This window comes from Uranotaenia lowii, chromosome 3, assembly GCF_029784155.1.
Source record: "Uranotaenia lowii strain MFRU-FL chromosome 3, ASM2978415v1, whole genome shotgun sequence".
NCBI classification, from domain to species: Eukaryota; Metazoa; Arthropoda; class Insecta; order Diptera; family Culicidae; genus Uranotaenia; species Uranotaenia lowii.
Window position 1 is genome coordinate 196,827,402 of NC_073693.1, and position 16,993 is coordinate 196,844,394.

The following is a 16,993-nucleotide window of genomic DNA, read 5'->3' on the forward strand; positions in this document are numbered from 1 at the left end:
TTTATAATGTGCCAATCTTGAATACAAAGCTTTGAGAATATAAATATTCGATGTTGTTTTGGCAGGACCAATTTGACGGTGAATAATTTCGATATTCCTTTGACAACTCTCTAAATTATTCGTAGGAGTCATGACATGATTAGCACTAGTGTGTCGAATATTCCGCAAAGTGTCCTCCTGAACCACGGATTTTAACTTGAGTACCTTTGCTCTATGCGTCGTGAGCCCAACATTGACTACATGGCGCAAGGCAAGCTCATAAGAGACTTCCTCATCTGATAAATGAGTGAAATCCATGCTGAACTTAAAAAATATGCTTATCTATAGTAAAATTAATCTAAAATGTGAATGTTGGAAAAAAAAAATTAAAAACCAAATCCACGAAATCACAAAATAAGCATAAATCACCAAAACAACATTAATCTCGAATTCAAAACATGAATCACAAATTCAAGACAAATTTCAATTTTTTGCGGTAGCATAATTTAGTGGGTTTTTGTGTTGGGCGCCAATGAAACAGGTTGAGCACCACTGACTTTCAGTGTGTGCTGCTCGGCTAACTTTTACCCAAAACACAAACACTCAAAACCCAAATCTGTAGCAATTATAATTATTTACTTACACACGACATTTTAAAAACTTAAGCTAGCTTACATAATAACTACTCACGGGCCCGTTTCCTACCATAGTTCACAAACTTTACATCCCAAACGCACAACAGTCATATCACAGCTATCGGACGACACAGGTTTATCACAGCTGATGATCACGGGAATATCTGGCAACACTGGCTGGTTGCTCGGCTCCACGGGCACGCACCACTGCCCGGAGCACCTCCGTAGACTGCTTCCGGCTGGATCCAAATCGTTGGAGTTTCACGGCGTCGGGAATTCCGTTCTCAAAAACGAGACTCGAAAAAGCCAGAAATGGCACAAAAACGAGTCTCGAAAAAAGAGAATTCAGTTCTCCAAAAACGACCCTGTCGATCATGAACCACCTATTAGCATTGCTTTCTCCCGCACAATCAATAAACCACTCACCCGATTGGGGCCGTCTTTCCTGCACAATTTATCGTTCCGACCGTCTGTCGAATGGTCTTCTCGGATGCCGCTGGCCTTCGCACTGGGCTCTACAAAGTTTTATGCATGACGGAACTGGTTGGCATATGGATCAATAAAATGGTTCACTCACCCTTTTGTTGTGTTTGCTGTTGCTGCGTTTTTTCTTTTCGCCTTCTATTACTCGCTCTTGACGCTGCGGTGATCTATGGTGAAAGCAACTTGCTTGAAATGACCATTTGGGGAAATATTTCTGTTTTTACCTTCGGTTTTACTCGGCTTGCTCCTTGATCCACTTGGATGTTGTTGTCGCGATTGAACCGTACACCTTGGCTATCTGTTTTGTAAATACCAATGTATTTTGCTGTTCCTCAAAATAATTTCAGCCTAGTCTCACCTTTAAGCGATACCGCTAAAGCGCTCGTTCTCTGATGGCTCCGGTTCCACGATTCAGACGAATGACGGGATGCTTTTGCCGACGAAACTATCGCGAAATGCAATGGCGAACACAACTGCTGAAACGTTTTCGACGATGCTGTTTTCTTTTCGTTTATCCTTGTTTACGTTTTTGTCCCGTGTGTGCGTTTGACGTATACACTCTAAACTCTAAACACTCATTCTTTGGTTTTTGATAACCCTAATGGTAGGACACACTCAGAAATAAATAGCTACACGAACTTAATTATAATGCTACACCAAGCCCCATTCTTTTTCTGCGTGTGGAGGGATTTCCTGTGTTGATCTCCATCGACTTGGTCTTTCCGACATTGACTTTGAGACCTGCTGCCTTGGAACTTTCGGTGAGGTCGTCGAGTTTGCTCTGCATGTCCGGTTGTGTTTGGGCGAGCAAAACAATATCGTCAGCCAGGTCAAGGTCGTTCAGTTGCTCCATTGTTAAAGGATTCCACGGCAATCCTCGGTTCGGTGCACAGTCGATCGATCCAGTCAGAATCTCATCCATTACGATGAGGAAAAGTAGCGGTGATAAGATACATCCTTGTCTCACTCCAGCAGTTACCGGGATTGGTTCGGACAAGACACCATCGTGCAAGACCTTGAACGAAAATGCCTCGTATTGTGCTTCGATGAGATGGACTAGTTTCTCTGGGACCCCTCGTCGCCTTAGAGCCGCCCAGATGTTTTCATGATTAAGTCGGTCGAATGCTTTTTCGAAATCAACGAACACCAGCAGAAGAGAGTCCTGGAATTCGTTGATTTGTTCCAGTATGATTCGAAGCGTTGTGATGTGGTCCACACATGATCGTCCGGATCGGAATCCAGCTTGTTGCCGTCGGAGTGTAGCGTCGATTTTCTCCTGGATCCTGTTCAGGATCACTTTGCAGAGTACTTTGAGGGTTGTACAGATCAGCGTTATGCCTCGTCAGTTACCGCAATCTGTCAGGTCTCCTTTCTTCGGGACCTTTACGAGGATACCCTGCATCCAGTCGGCCGGGAATGTTGCAGTATCCCAGATGTCAGCGAAAAGACGGTGCAACATTTGTGCTGACAGGGCAGGGTCGGCTTTCAGCATTTCAGCAGGGATGCAATCGATCCCAGGTGCTTTGTTGGATTTCATGTTTTTGATTGCCGCTTCTATTTCAGCCAGCGAGGGCGCTTCCGAGTTGACGCCATTTATGCGACTTACTGTTGGCGCTTCAAGCTGCGGGTTCTGTTGGCCATCGCTATTCGTGACTCGGAAGAGTTGTTCGAAGTGCTCAGTCCATCGTTTGAGCTGATCTGTTCGATCGGTCAATAACTGACCTGCTTGGTCTTTCAGCGGCATTCTTGAGTTAGTCCTTGCTCTAGTAAGGCGGCGAGATATGTCATATATAATAATCGGATATCTCCATTGGCGGCGGCTCTTTCTCACTCTTCGGCTATGGAGTTCGTCCAGGTTCTCTTGTCTCGTCTACAAGCTCGTTTAACTGCCTTTTCCAGCTCCGCATATCGTAAGCGGGCGGCTGCTTTGGCTGACCCGGTACATGCCTGCTCAATTCCGACTTTCGCCTTTCTCCGATCATCGACCATCCTCCAAGTTTCATCCGACATCCATTCACTTCTTCTTCCACAAACTTTACCGAGAGTACCATGGCTCGTCGTGATAAAGGCATTCTTGATTCCACACCACTGTTCTTCGACTGTTCCGTCTGTCGGCAGCTCCGAGGCTCGGGATTCTAGCTGTTCAACGTATGCCCTTTTCACCTCTGGATTCGAGATACAGCAAAGCCAAAATTGAGTTACTTTTTTGAAGTAATTTAATATAAAAAATTATGCCAAAAACAGATAAATTGGAATAAATTGCACGAAAGCTTCTATGCAACAAAATTGCATACTATCAATCAAAATAAATCAAGTGATTTTTTATCGAAAAATTCAATTTAGTCAAGAATACAAAAGGTGAAAGAAGATTTTTCGAAGGTGATGGAAAATATTAGAGATACATGATGTATCAAAGAATGCATACAAGCTTTCGTGCAATTTATTCCAATTTATCTGTTTTTCGCATTATTTTTTACTATCCTCTCGTGGGGGACTCTCTCGTGATTTTCCGACTCCGAGTGACAAAAGAAGGATTTGAATTTTTTTCTGGCATTATTGTAAAACCATTGAACAGTTAATATGGACGAACCCTTTTCCTGCCGTCTAGAACAAAGTTTAATTCGCTCTAGTTTCCCCACTGCTCTTCGAATAACACAATATAGAGGCACGTTGAATATCCCGCAGGATAGTCCATTGCCTTGTCGAAGCCCGAATTTACCGAATCAGTAAAGGGATTTGTGATAAATACAACTCTCAATAAAATGAACATCATGCTGGCGATATTACTGAATGGTTTTTATTTTGTGTAGTCATAGTACAGTAAATGTCGTCGATCATAAAATGGAGCTACTTAGTTGGTATTTTCTAATGTATTCAACTAAATTTAATTTATTTCATTATATTTAATCGCAAGTGTGGTGCGTCGTGTTTTCCATTTTCCGTTTTATATATGTCTAAGAAATACATTTTGCGATGGTTTGTAATTAGATAAACTATAGATTTCAATTATAAGCTGCTTCTAGAAGCTTTGAAACAAGATAAATTAACTTAGCAGCACTAATCTAACGAAAATGAAATCGCAAATTTGTTTACATAAATTAGTTCAACTAGTTTTATTTTATTTTCATTCTCACAAAAATTATACAATAAATTACACATTAACTACAAAACCTTACATTATTTATTTAATCGATAACAGAGAAGTTTTGTATGTGTTGTTATTCGTTCAATGTAATCCGTATAATACGAATATACTTCAGGTTAAAACTCTACTGAAAAACGTCTCCTGTATGCGAGCTCGTTTTTTGTTGTTTTTTAAATGGTAATATAATAAGATACGTGTTATTTTACAATTACTTCATATTTGTTTATTAATGCGTACATACTAGTACGCTAGAAGTACGTTTGAGAGTTATTACATTTCTGTTTTGGCCTGAACTGTACATATTTGCGTTGTGAAACACACGACGTATTGCTAGAACTATGGCGTTCACCGCCATGCAATTTTATTCCTTTAAGCTATCATCATCTTACGCGGTTACTTCATTTGCAGGGTTTTCAATCTATGGATTTTTTAAAATTATGTTGCGATATTTTTTTTGTTCCATATATTTTGAACAACTTTACCAACTGACACTACGTTCATTGTAGCGAATTTATACGGTAAAAAATAAATTTTGAAAAATCATAAAACACCATTCCTGAGTGATAAAACCAAGTTTATTCGGAAAATGTATTTACAAAAGCAATTATTTTGCATATTTCATATTTTATCAGCCTCAAACCAAGAATATAGAAATGATATTGAAAACTGTTATGACGCTGTATTTTGCAAACGTTCTTGTGTCAGCGATTTTTGTTTCTACTTTAAAACTGGCACAAGACATCATCATTGTCGTTTTATAAGGGTATATTTTTGTACGAAGTTCACACATTTTGTTTACGCGATGGACATTTCGAGCATTCAAATGTTCGTGAAAAGTTAACTTAAGGATCACACCAACCAACTGAGAAATGGGGTTTGGATAGAACATAGTGAGGTTCAGGTAAATCTTGAATAAACAATTTTTTTCAAAAGGAGCGATTCAAGGGTTGTTTATGATTTTTGGTAAATTCATATTTTCATGTTAAAACGAGAACTTCTATTTTTCTAAACTGTTTTCAATATTGTTATTAATAAAAAAGAAAGTGGAAACTTTTGCCAAAAAACGAAGTCTGAAAATGCTTTTAAGAAAAAGATTGATATTGACTGTTTAACAAAAAAAAAACTATATAATTTACCGGTAACTCGTTGGATGAAAAAATGCTAATCTAAACATTTTCAAAAGTAATGGCAGTTTTTTTTTTTAATTTTCATCATTAAGATAGAAATATGGTAGTTTTCGAAATATCGACAAAAGGAACGATGGCTTTTCATTATTTTGAACACTTTCAGGAAAATGCGGTGAGTTTGGTTTATGTTCTACACGTAAAGGTGACTATTTAAGAAGGTATAAAATCATACATACATATGCGAAAACTGATAAATCGTGGTGACGAACTAATATGGTCGACAAAGTTTATATTGGATTAGAATTTTTTAATGATTCAGTCTTCAAAAATAATTCATCAAACAGCATAATTTGATTTTGTTCCTTCTAAACTTTATGTCACATTTTTATGGGCCATCTTGAGCAATTTTTCGAACTAGTCAGGTTGAATAGGAAAACTGTGATAACAGAAACAATGAACTAAACTTGAAATGAAGAACAAATTAACAGTTGGTAATAATTAAAAATCGGAGACGAATAATTACCAGTATGCCGATTGAAAGCAGTTCAAGTCGGCGTGTTTCCGGAGCGCGGTCTGTGCGAACTGGATGACGACGTGTTGGAATGTTCATCATCCCAGTTCCAATCTTTGCCTTTCGGTCGAAACTTGGCCGATTTGTGCTTTTGGTGGGGATGAAGGTTATCATTGGTGACATTTTGCACATTTTCTAGTGAGTTTCCTGTGGCTATCATTTGTGCATTGCTCATGGAACCGCCACTTGCCGAATGAGAACCGAATCCTTCACCGTAGTCTTGATCCATGGGCTCGGCACTACCCGTTGAACTAAGTCGTCCGCTTAGGGTTTCCTCATATTCCTCCCAGTTTCGCTCGCGAAACTTTTTCTTGTAATGTTTTTCCGAAGACACCTTAGGCTGGCGTTGGTATTTTAACGGTATTTTCAAATTGGCACCAGCGTTGTGTTGCAGCATGTTGTGAGTTACCACTGAATTGATCCCCACTGCTTGATGGTACATTAGCGGAGGGCTAGATGATGGACTTGGAGTGCGTGGAAGACCGACATCTGAAAGTGGTGGACTTTCTACAGGTTCCGCCGGTGAGGACTTGATGATTGGTACTATATGCTTCATCATTCCGCTTGAGGCGCTGCTTCCGCTTCCGGCGCTAGCACTACTAGGGGGCACATCTAACTGCGAAGAGGAAGACGATGAAGACAAGAAGGTTCGACTATGATCGCTTTGGTTGATGCCAGAATCCGGAGAGGTAGTGCAACTGGTGGATGACGGTGGCGCGTCTTCATTTGAACGTCTAGTTTTATCCAGTTCTGTCGAGGCAAATGCCACCAACCGATCAAATCCGGAACTAACACGATCGTGCCAACTGGATTCATCATCACCTACATCGTCTGTTATTATATTTTGGTAGCGGGAAGGTAAGAAATACAAGGAATCATAATAAACATAATTAGTGACGCTTGTCCACATCAATCCACAAATTGTTTGAATGTATTCTATGAATTTATTCGTAATGTAGTGAAATGAGTATAATAAATGATTCTGATCCTATAATGAATTGAACGGGCTACAAATCGGATATAGAATTTATTCAGATATTTTCTTTGAAACTACTATCTTGATTAAGAAAATGAATATCTACCACCAAAATAAAATCGACTAATAAAAACACTCCGTTCATCCGACACCAAATATCTTTCTACTTCATTCATTCATTTATTTATCAGGTTAACATTAAATAGAAACATGCTGACAAATAGAAAGCAAAATTATGAAAAATAAACACTGTGTAAGTCCGAAAAAATGCACTAATTATTACAGCTAGAATCACTACAGTTACTGATAAATCGATGCGTTGTTTCTTCGAGAATCTATCTTCTTAACGCAGACATGCATGCAGTAGACATTTTTAGAAGAAGAAAAAAACTCAAACCCTGATGAGAAAATGTTAGAAGCCGGGTAAAACATATGGGTAATGTTTAAATTTTTTTTTTTTTTTTGTTTTATTTGAGACACTTTACCATCTCTGCGGCATTCGTGTCTGTAATGTTTAAATGACAAACGTAGATGACACTTTGATTTTGAAACTTCAATTGAATCATTTTTATTATTAATTAAGGACAAACTCAAATATAATAATTATTAACAGCCCTTGGAAATGGGATCAAAGGCAATTTATTTGTGTTTGACTTTATGCCTATGTTTGACGAAATGCCATTTCAAACTTTCGTTTCCCTAGAGAAAACTTGGGCAATAATGACAATAGACAATTTACTGTTCTTATCTTTAACTGACTAAACCTGATTAAACTGATTAACCTAGTTTTTGATAATGAAAGAAGAACACATGTTTGTAGAAAAATTTCAGCCTCAATGTGCAGGAAACATACATAAGCTTTTTCTCATGACGAATAATTTTAGAGTCCACATATCAAAACCAGAAAATTTGTTATTCACGATGATTCCACTACATTGTAACTACTAAAACTTGTACAACATGCATTAATCGGGGATAACAAAAAGTTAGTTTTCTATCAATAACAAGTTAATTTCTGATTTAGCACTGTGCCCTGTCGATTCACGATATTTTCATGTATTTTAATCACATTTCCCAGCAAAAAAATGTACAACTTGAAATCGGCACTTAGCCGATTTCCCGTAGTATGTTCAATGAATAAGAACATAATTAAAATATATGTATCCAGTCGCCATCCATTACCGATCAGTTAAAAATATAACTAGTCCCTAACTTAACCATTGTAAAGAGTCTTCCAAGTAATAATTGTTTTATTATGTACAATTGCATATCCGATTTCTTGTGTTGATGAGTGTGATAAAATGTAGAAGGAACTTAAATGTGTTAAAAACGAATCAAGGTATGTAACTAAAGCACGACAACCGAAAATAATCCAATACGGATTGAATTTAGGGCACAAAAAGTTCGCACAACATAGCTTTTGTGGTCGTGGTACCTGTAGTTTGTATGATATTTTGTGGGTGCTCTAGCGATCGAATTATTTGCTCACCGAATGTTTGCACACACAAACTTACCGTTGGTTAAGGAGGGATTTTAGACTGTTCGTTGCAGATGAATAAAGCAGATGATTGCTGCAAATGATTGAGTGAGACTAGTTTGCTCAGCTGACTCGGCCAGCCTATGTCACTTGTTAAAGGAGTTAGAGTATTTATGGGTCCCATGTTGGTGGTTTCTTTGGCCTTCTCCTGTATGGTTTTGTCTGGTATCACTCCGCTCTTGAGACCGATAGTGTGACAGATGATGGTGTTGTTGTTGCTGTTGCTGTTGATGGGACGGAATCGAACGTTGCTGATTATGATGGCTGTAAGATCGATTACTGGTGAACTCAGCCGAGGTCGTTGAAGGCGGAAGAGGGACGTCGGACGTATTATTAGCGCTCATCTTACCGTATGGCAAGTTTATCACTTTCACTGAGGGCGGAGTGGGTTGCTGGATTATTTTCACTACTTTGCCACTACTGCCGGAAGTTCCTCCCGCTGTCGAAGACATTTGAATGGTTGAGTTGATTGTTACAGGACTTATTGTAGCTTTGTACAGAGTTGTCGCTGCTGATGCAGGGATTTCAGATGAAATTGTTGTTGTTGTTGGTTTGGTCGAGGAAGCAGAAAAATTGGTAGTGCTAGTAGAAGAGCTAGAGACACAGGTACCGCGGCCTAAGACCAATATACACATTTTATACATGTTTCTCTGCTTTATGCATATTTATTTGGCGATGAACTTCTTAGTTAAAATACATCACACATTTCAATGCGCTCATAACCATTGATTGATTGGAAAAATCCGTGTTAGCTTATAGGATAAGGCAAATAATAATCAGAACCGAAATGAATTAACAAAAACTTTACAATGACAAGATGATTCAAAAGAGCATAATCGGCATTTTACGATACATTGTATTTTATTTTATCGAAGTAATGTCATTAGATTCAATACAAACTCTTTCAAAAATTTGATACTACTTGTTTAGCATGGCGATGGATGATGAATGGAGCGAATCAGGAGAATGAACTTGTACTGTCAAAATTATTTTTCCCTAATTTCAAACCTATCGAACGTTTTCCGTGTTAGAGTCTAAATTTAAAATATTTCAAGGAAATAATAGATGTTCCGTGCTAACAACTGCATGCTAATTTGCTACTGTAGTTAAGCGCGCTAGGAAAATATTAATGTTAAGGTAAATTGACGAGTGCTAGTTTATAAATATACTGTCTAAGATCCCAGATAGAAATCCAACCATCTCAAACACATACACTGGATAGAACAATTTCAACGGTACAATAAAACGATAAAGTTTATAATTTTGTATGTTGATTTAACCGGAATATTTCCAAAAGACTTTATTACCAAGTGTTGAAATTAACATAAAATAATTTGTTGGCTTCAAATTTATTTCAAGCAGGGAATTAAGCTAGCTTTTCCAGGATTATGCTTCATTAAACGAAAAATGAATAATGTTCAGTAATCTGATTTTGAATTATATAAATCTAAATGCGGTCTGATGAAATGCTGTCTTTCCCTGATAAACGCAGATAATTTTGAAAGCTCATTACGATGATGATCAATTCGCCTCGAATGGGAAGTCAAACACATTTTTACAATTAATATGACGTTGCATTAGTGAAGGAGCGCAAAAAGTGTCTCGCAAAAATTAAGTGAAACATATTTCACCCAAACAAACAGCACACCATAATACCTACGAATTTTAAGCCAAAGATGAACTTAAAAGGCACATTGTTGAACTAGTTGGATGATTGCTTGAAGTTTAGCTCAACAGTGCCCTCATCAACACGGGTCATTCAAAGATTAGCTTATTATGAAAAAGTTTGGAAATAATTATAGAAACGAGTTAATACATTTGTAGTCGTTGGTTTTCTGTTCTGAGAGAATGGCCAAATCGCCCGAATATCAAAATCAGGGTGAAGAAGCACGATGTTTGTAGTGAAGATAGTGTAAAAATAGGGATACAAGAGTAAGAAAAGCTAGAACATTTTTTTTTTCTACGAACACACTCTGGATGCGAATAATTCACACGAACCAACATAATGAATAAACAAAGTATAAGTTAAAACATTTAATCTACAAGCACTACAACACTAATCTACGATTATTTTTATGGTGGAAACCAAAACATCCTAAAACATGTTGCATCACTTACCATCAACGTCGTTTCTGCCGTGACGCAGAAGATGGTGTTGTCTGTCATCTGCGGAAAGTGAATTTATTTCAGGACTCATAAGCGGCCCCATTCCACGTGGCTGCGGCCCAGGGCCACTAGATCGACTGCCAGCATGTAGCATGTCTGGAGGATTCAGCATAGTGTCTGAACAATCCGTATAAAGCATTTTTGCTGGCCTTGGGGGATTTTCTATAATCGGAGAGGTTCGCTTTAAACTGGATGAATATTCTAAAAAAGGTACATCGTTAAATATCGGTTTTTAATTTTTTTTTTTAAATTAAAATTAATGGAACTTACTATCCGATTTTACATGCGGTGTTTGTGCTAAATGCATGGCATTGGAGTTCCCACCTTGACCATGAACACCGTGCATAACAGATGATATTTCAGACCTTCGATGTCTCTCGTCAATTTCCTCCTTGCTGTTGAGTGTTGCAATAACTCTCGCTCTTAAGGAAGCTGCTAAACCTGCCATAAAAGATATATGTTATTTTTAAAAAATACCACAATCACACAATCATAGTTTTCAAACCAACCTTCTAAAGGAGGGCTGCCGTTCATTCGCTCCATCCGATCATCTATGAGGTGCTGTTGCTGATTTGCCATTGGTTCACGTCGGGAATGTGCTTCCATGGGGTGATTTCGATGATGCATCTCTGCTGCCATTGAGTGTGGACCGGAGGAGCTGGTTGAAGATTGTGAACGTGGACCGTGATGCCCTGTGGCATGCTGTGGTGCCATTGTATGTTCTTGTCGGCTTCCAATCTGTTGTTGCCGTTTGTGCTCATCAATAAAATATGATTCTAAATATGGCTTCATATCTGCTCGTGGTAAAGCCATGTATTGTGTAGATTCATTCATAGGGGGGCGTTCTGAAGTAGAAGCATAGGGCGTTTTATCATTGCGGCTTCTTTGATAAACAGCTGCACTTTGGTGTGCAGTACCAGGTTGATATTGTTGTGTAGGGGGTGCATGACCTCCTCTAGATTCTATTGGAGGATGTGGTACGCGAGGCGAAATCACTGTAGATGCCGCAGCCGACGCTGATGTCGATTTTTTATGGTTGTACGTGGCAACCTGCGCCAGGGTTGCCAAGCTACTCTGCCCGTGCAAATGAACTGGTGATTTACTATTCGGCGTAGGCTGATTATACGCTGCTGCAGCTGCTGCTTGTGCACTATAAATATGTGAATAAAATAAAGTATTGTTTTTTAAATCTGTTTTAAACGTGTTTATCATTTTTGTCATTTATTCCTGAGATGAAACAGTTTATGTCTCTCAGGCTTTAACAGTCAATGAATAAAGAAATCTTACCTTGCAGCAAGAGCAGCCTCTTCTAGCAACCGCACGCTTACGCGTTCCGGCCGCTGCACGTTGGTATTTATGACTGTGTGACCTGGTGGACCAGCACTCATGTTGACCGCTGCATTTATGATCGACTGGTTTGAAATTTCCAACGTTCGCTCAATCTCTCCATTCACTAGATCGCCAATAGTTTTCACGGTACTATTTGAAGGTGGCATCGGGTGGGTGAGTTTTTCCTGTGACAAATGTCGCCGGAGGGCCATTTTAGCGGGAGAAACTTGTGTGTAATCAGGTTGCGAAGAGGATGAGCCAGGACGTGAATTGTTACCCCCGCCTAATGGTTGTGGTTGCGTTTGGATTTGCTGCTGAACCAGTGGCTGATGCTGTGGTTGTTGTTGTTGTTGTTGGTTCGGAGGAACGTTCATGTACCGCACATTGACCCCTGCTGGAGGATATTCTGCTTCCAGAGAGGCATTGGAAGAACTTCTTGAATGGTTCTGTAACATTGCAGGATCTATTGAATTTCTTGCATCATAACGGAATTGTTCTGGAGCCTTGAATTCCATTTTAGGATCCATTGGTCCCCGATGTAGGTACTGGTGATGGGAGTTCTGTGGATCGACAGCAGATTGTTGGGTTTGTGGATTCTGATTCGAGTAGTGCATCGCCATTTGGCTTTGTCTGATTTCACGTTCACGCTCTCTTTCGCGCAGTTCTCGTTCGCGTTCCTGTTGTTGTTGGTGTAAGATTTGTTGGTGCGTACTGCCTGAACCAGGTGAATGGTGACCAATCGATAAATTTTTTTGGTAGTATTTGGAGCTTGGTGAGATTTTCGTATTTTGGCTACCACCATGTGTTTTATATGGTGAGATAGGAGATGATGTGATTGTTGTTGTGGCATTGAGATGATGAGCCGTTGTCACTACATTGATTATTTGTGATGAATATTGCCCAGCTTGCGAGTTAGGTACTCCACCAGCAGTATGAGGTAGATGGTGTTGGTTTCCGACACTATTTCTAGGTACCATATCATGCATCGGGCCCTGATGAGAAGTTGGTGCAGATGAGAGATATACAGTTTTACTATACCCAGTTGACGATTTTGTTGGTGATATATGCTCTCCATGGACAAGATGTCTCCCATCTGGCATGTTATGAGAAGGTGGCATTTGATGTGTAGCTACAGTCGTTTGCTGCTGCTGTACAGCTCCGGCGCCTATTGTCTTTGGCGGTCCTTGAAGTACTGATGTGATTATACTTTTCAAACGATCTTCGAAGTTAACTACTTTGTGCGAATCTTGTAGTTTTGCGCGTTGCTCCGATTTTGAGGTACTTCCGCTAACCCTACCCATGTCGTTAGCAGAGGATGATCCAGGTACATAAGTTTTTACAGATAAATTTGAATTATTAGCGTTATTTGCGCTACTGTTGTTACGATGATGGGCTTTTCCTAAGCTTGCAGGCGCCGGCATCAACGCCGCATCCGCGGGGTGGTGCTGATGGGCTGGGTGGTGTTGTTGGGCTTGCTGAACGTGTGTTTTACTTTCACGATCTTTCTGGTATTTGCTGGTATTATTAGCCAGTAGTTTTCCAGCCTCAATTTGACGACCGGTCTCGAGTATTTTCTGAGCCAATATCTCTGGATTATTTTCTTCGATCTTGCCTATATCAGGTATTTCCGGCCATTCCTGAGACCGTGTACGATTTTCTCTCGATTTCCGTTGTGATCTTGAAGAACCAGTACCGTGTTTTGAAGCTGGAGTCTGCGATACATGAATCGTTACGGCCGGCTGCGTTGGTACAACTTCCCTTCGAATTTCATCTCCACGAGATTGTTGCGGGTCTCGCAAATGTGAAACGTCTCGAGGTTGGTGATGTTGATGTTGAATGTGCAAATCTTTAGGCTGGGTAACGATCGTCGATTGCACAGCAGCAGTTGATTTTCGCTCTTCTGCCAACTTCTCTATCATGCTCAGTTCGCTTTCCAAGTTAGACACTTGTGCATATAGCTTCTTCCGTTGTGACAACGTATTCGCTATCTCTTTCAGCACCATCTCGTTTGAAGTTTTGGGTGTGATTTCAACTTCTTCAGACTTGATTACTTTGTCGGAAATTTTCTGTACATTTTGCATTACTAATCGTTTTTGTTCCTGTTCAATGGAGGTAACTTGATTTTGTAATTTCGCCGCCATAACTTGTAGCTCTTTATGACGACCAACGATTTCCTTAGCTTTGCAGAGCAAATCATTTTGACTTGTCGTGCTTATACCAAGTTCGTTCATTCTAGCTTTCAGCAATGCTACGCTATCGTCAATGAGAACCTTGATCTGTTTTTCTAATTGTCCAGCACGGTTGAGCAGCCGTTGGTTTCGTTCCTTTTCCCGTTCAATTTGTTGTTGAACATTGTCTTTATAAGAAGGCTTACGCATGGCTTCAATTGTTTTCATGAACTGGGTTTTGAACAAGTCTAACAAAATCTGTAGCGCGTAGGGCGTTTCAGATGGCGCTTCAGGAATGTCTAACTCACTGTGCTGCATATCACCAGCAATTGAAGTGAGTAATTGATCTACACAACCAGGAGCCGGTGGTAACCTTTTGCCGATTGCTTGTTCTGAAGTACTAAGAAGTGTTTCACTGTGTAAAAGGTCCAGGCCATTGATGTTGAGTTTTCTTTGTCTACCCTTTTTTACACGGCCCCGTCTTTTCGGACCAGCAGCCGCGGCTGCCGCTGCAGCCGCTTCTTTAGCCGCCTGTTGAGCAGCTATTACGGCAGGATCTTTCTTAACTGTTTTTGTCCGAGTTATTTTCCTCCGTTTTTTAGCCGCAGCAGGAATCCTGCCATTTCTGAGAACAGGTGAATTATTATTTTCTTCCTCCGATTGGCTACTTTTCTCCTTTTCACTCCTCCATTCGGACCAAGGCTTTCTAGTAGCAGGGGGATTTCGTTCCGGTTCACTATCTGAACTAGTTTCATCGTTTGTAACCATTTGCTTCTGAGAATTATTATCTTTCTTCGATCGTGAAGCTCTGGTATTTGTACTACTACTCTGTGCTTCGTTTTCCCCGCCTTTCATTTTCAAACGTTGAAAATACCGTTCTAGTTTTGTTCGATCTATTATATGCAAATAGTACGAGACGGGCTTTCCTGTCCACGAAACCGATCCCCGCAATGGCGACATCTCACTAACGTGCATAATCGTCCCAATATCACTGAGATTACGATCAGTTATTCGAAAATTAAGGGGGCAAAAACTTTTTGAAGACACTATTTTAGCTCCATCTTTAAGATCGGCAAAACGTTCCTTCAATTGATGATCTACATTTGGCCCAAAGGCAAAGTTATTGACGAACACTATCGTAGCAGAGGTAATTTTTTCTCTGTGCTCGTCCGCCAAAAAATCGCCTTTCATAAGTTCATAATCTCCATACTTTTTGCCGAACCATCGCATCCACGATTTGAAAGTGGCATTCATACCCTCAGCATAACGTGAAGGAACATCGGCTTTCTCAATGCCGTAGCATACCTTTACCGGCGTCGAAGCTGCCATCTGAAGCACTACTTGTCCTACACCGGAACCAAGGTCCACGAATACATCATCTGCGGTTATTTTGATTTGATCTATCATTTGACAAATTAAATCAAAGGACGTTTCACCGTAAACTTCCGGTGAGAATGGTTCATATTGGTTTAGCTTTTCAGGTTCCACCACGGCTTGATTGTAAACCTGTTGAATTATATGCCGCAACAAGCCACGGGAAGGATAAGTGAAGCGTTGACTGGATAACGATGTTCCCTTTTCCTGGAAAGGCATGTATTTTTAATTTTTGGAATAAAAACAAATTGGTTTTCATAAATATGTAGAAATACTTACCAATGCCGCCACACTATCGATCGCTTTGTTGAACCGATCACAGAGGTTCTTCATGGCGTCATAATCCCCGGTGTCAATTTCGTTCAGGTTGATTTCTTCTATGGCTGATTTGATCTCCGGCATGTCCTCACAGACCCACCGGACATTTTCGATGAGCTCGATACCGTTGGTATCGTGCCCACCTCCGATCGAAAACGGCCATTGGTATAAAAAAGGTTCCGCTCCTGCCGGAGATTGCAGCTTAAGCTCTTTGTAATTAGGAGTTGCCATTGCGTGCGAATCTTGCACCTAACGCAGGTCACTGTTTTTGTTCCGTCTAGTTATTATTTTTTGTATGTTGGATCTGTTTGTTTATTTCAAGGCAACGTATTCCCAGATATGAGTATCATGTTGATTCTGAAATAAAAAAAAAAACAATCTATAAGTGATATTGGTAGATTAGAATACGCGAAGAACAGTCATCAAAAATTTTCCGGGGATGTAGGATACGAGACGGTCAATGACCTTGATTTTCCACTGGACCACCGACCGTATACAGCAAAGGCGAGTGCTTTTGGGTTGTTACAAATTTGTCGATGTTCGTTCTTGTTGGCGTGCTTCCATACATTTTATATTATTCTTTGCACCAAGTCGCGTGTCTCGAACGAGTAACAGAAAGCACGTGTTTTGCTATTCTGATGCGACAAAACTCAAATATTACGTGAAAGCAACACCGGCATCTGGTTCAAGGTACATCAACCAGGGTGATTCAATCACATTGTTGAGCTTCTAGTATAGCTTATTTTCTTATTTTTGCATTACTTCAAGCGGCAGTAATGATTTTGTAAACTACAAGAGTTTGTAATTATAAGCCGCGAATATGAACGTACACAGTAAATTTTTGCCTCGATTTCCAGCAAAAAAAATTGCTGGAAACGTTCAGCAATCCAAAATTTTGCTGGAAACCAGCAATCGGTTTTCCAATTGCTGGATTTTTCAGCATTCGGTTGTAGTCTTGTCATTTTTGCTGGAAAATCAGCTAACGATGTTCAAATTGCTGGACTTTCCAGCAATTGATCTAGTTTGCTGGAAAATCAGCAATCGAGTTGTCAAATTGGAGTCTGTTTGTTTTCGTACGCTGGAGCAAGGTGAGACTCTATTTTACGAATTTTGGTCGGATTAATATAATTATTTTTATTTTCCTCTATATTCTAGCAACCAGGCATCAAGTCAAGGGTAAGTTTT

General features: G+C 39.8%; 1 protein-coding gene and 1 long non-coding RNA gene across 6 annotated transcripts in view; both read right to left on the reverse strand.

Moving 5' to 3' along the window:
• Positions 1-484: 484 nt before the first annotated feature.
• LOC129757669 (uncharacterized) lies at positions 485-1,623 on the reverse strand. The gene is made up of 5 exons (XR_008739758.1): positions 1,456-1,623; positions 1,322-1,395; positions 1,192-1,264; positions 1,041-1,129; positions 485-979 (listed from the first exon to the last, which is right to left on the reverse strand). It is a non-coding gene; the product is annotated as an uncharacterized LOC129757669 (long non-coding RNA).
• A 2,248-nt stretch (positions 1,624-3,871) lies between these two features.
• The window catches only part of LOC129750818 (histone-lysine N-methyltransferase, H3 lysine-79 specific), a 56,238-nt gene continuing 43,116 nt past the window's right edge, over positions 3,872-16,993 (reverse strand). For 2 of the 5 annotated variants that reach the window (XM_055745897.1, XM_055745898.1), the window contains exons 2-7: positions 15,770-16,165; positions 11,907-15,697; positions 11,129-11,769; positions 10,890-11,060; positions 10,572-10,820; positions 3,872-6,771 (exon numbers count right to left, since the gene is read on the reverse strand). In XM_055745897.1, the coding sequence (XP_055601872.1) occupies positions 5,915-6,771; positions 10,572-10,820; positions 10,890-11,060; positions 11,129-11,769; positions 11,907-15,697; positions 15,770-16,039 (5,979 nt within the window). In that variant the 5' untranslated portion in view covers positions 16,040-16,165 and the 3' untranslated portion in view covers positions 3,872-5,914. The other 3 variants (XR_008738501.1, XR_008738500.1, XM_055745900.1) reach the window with 3 other exon arrangements.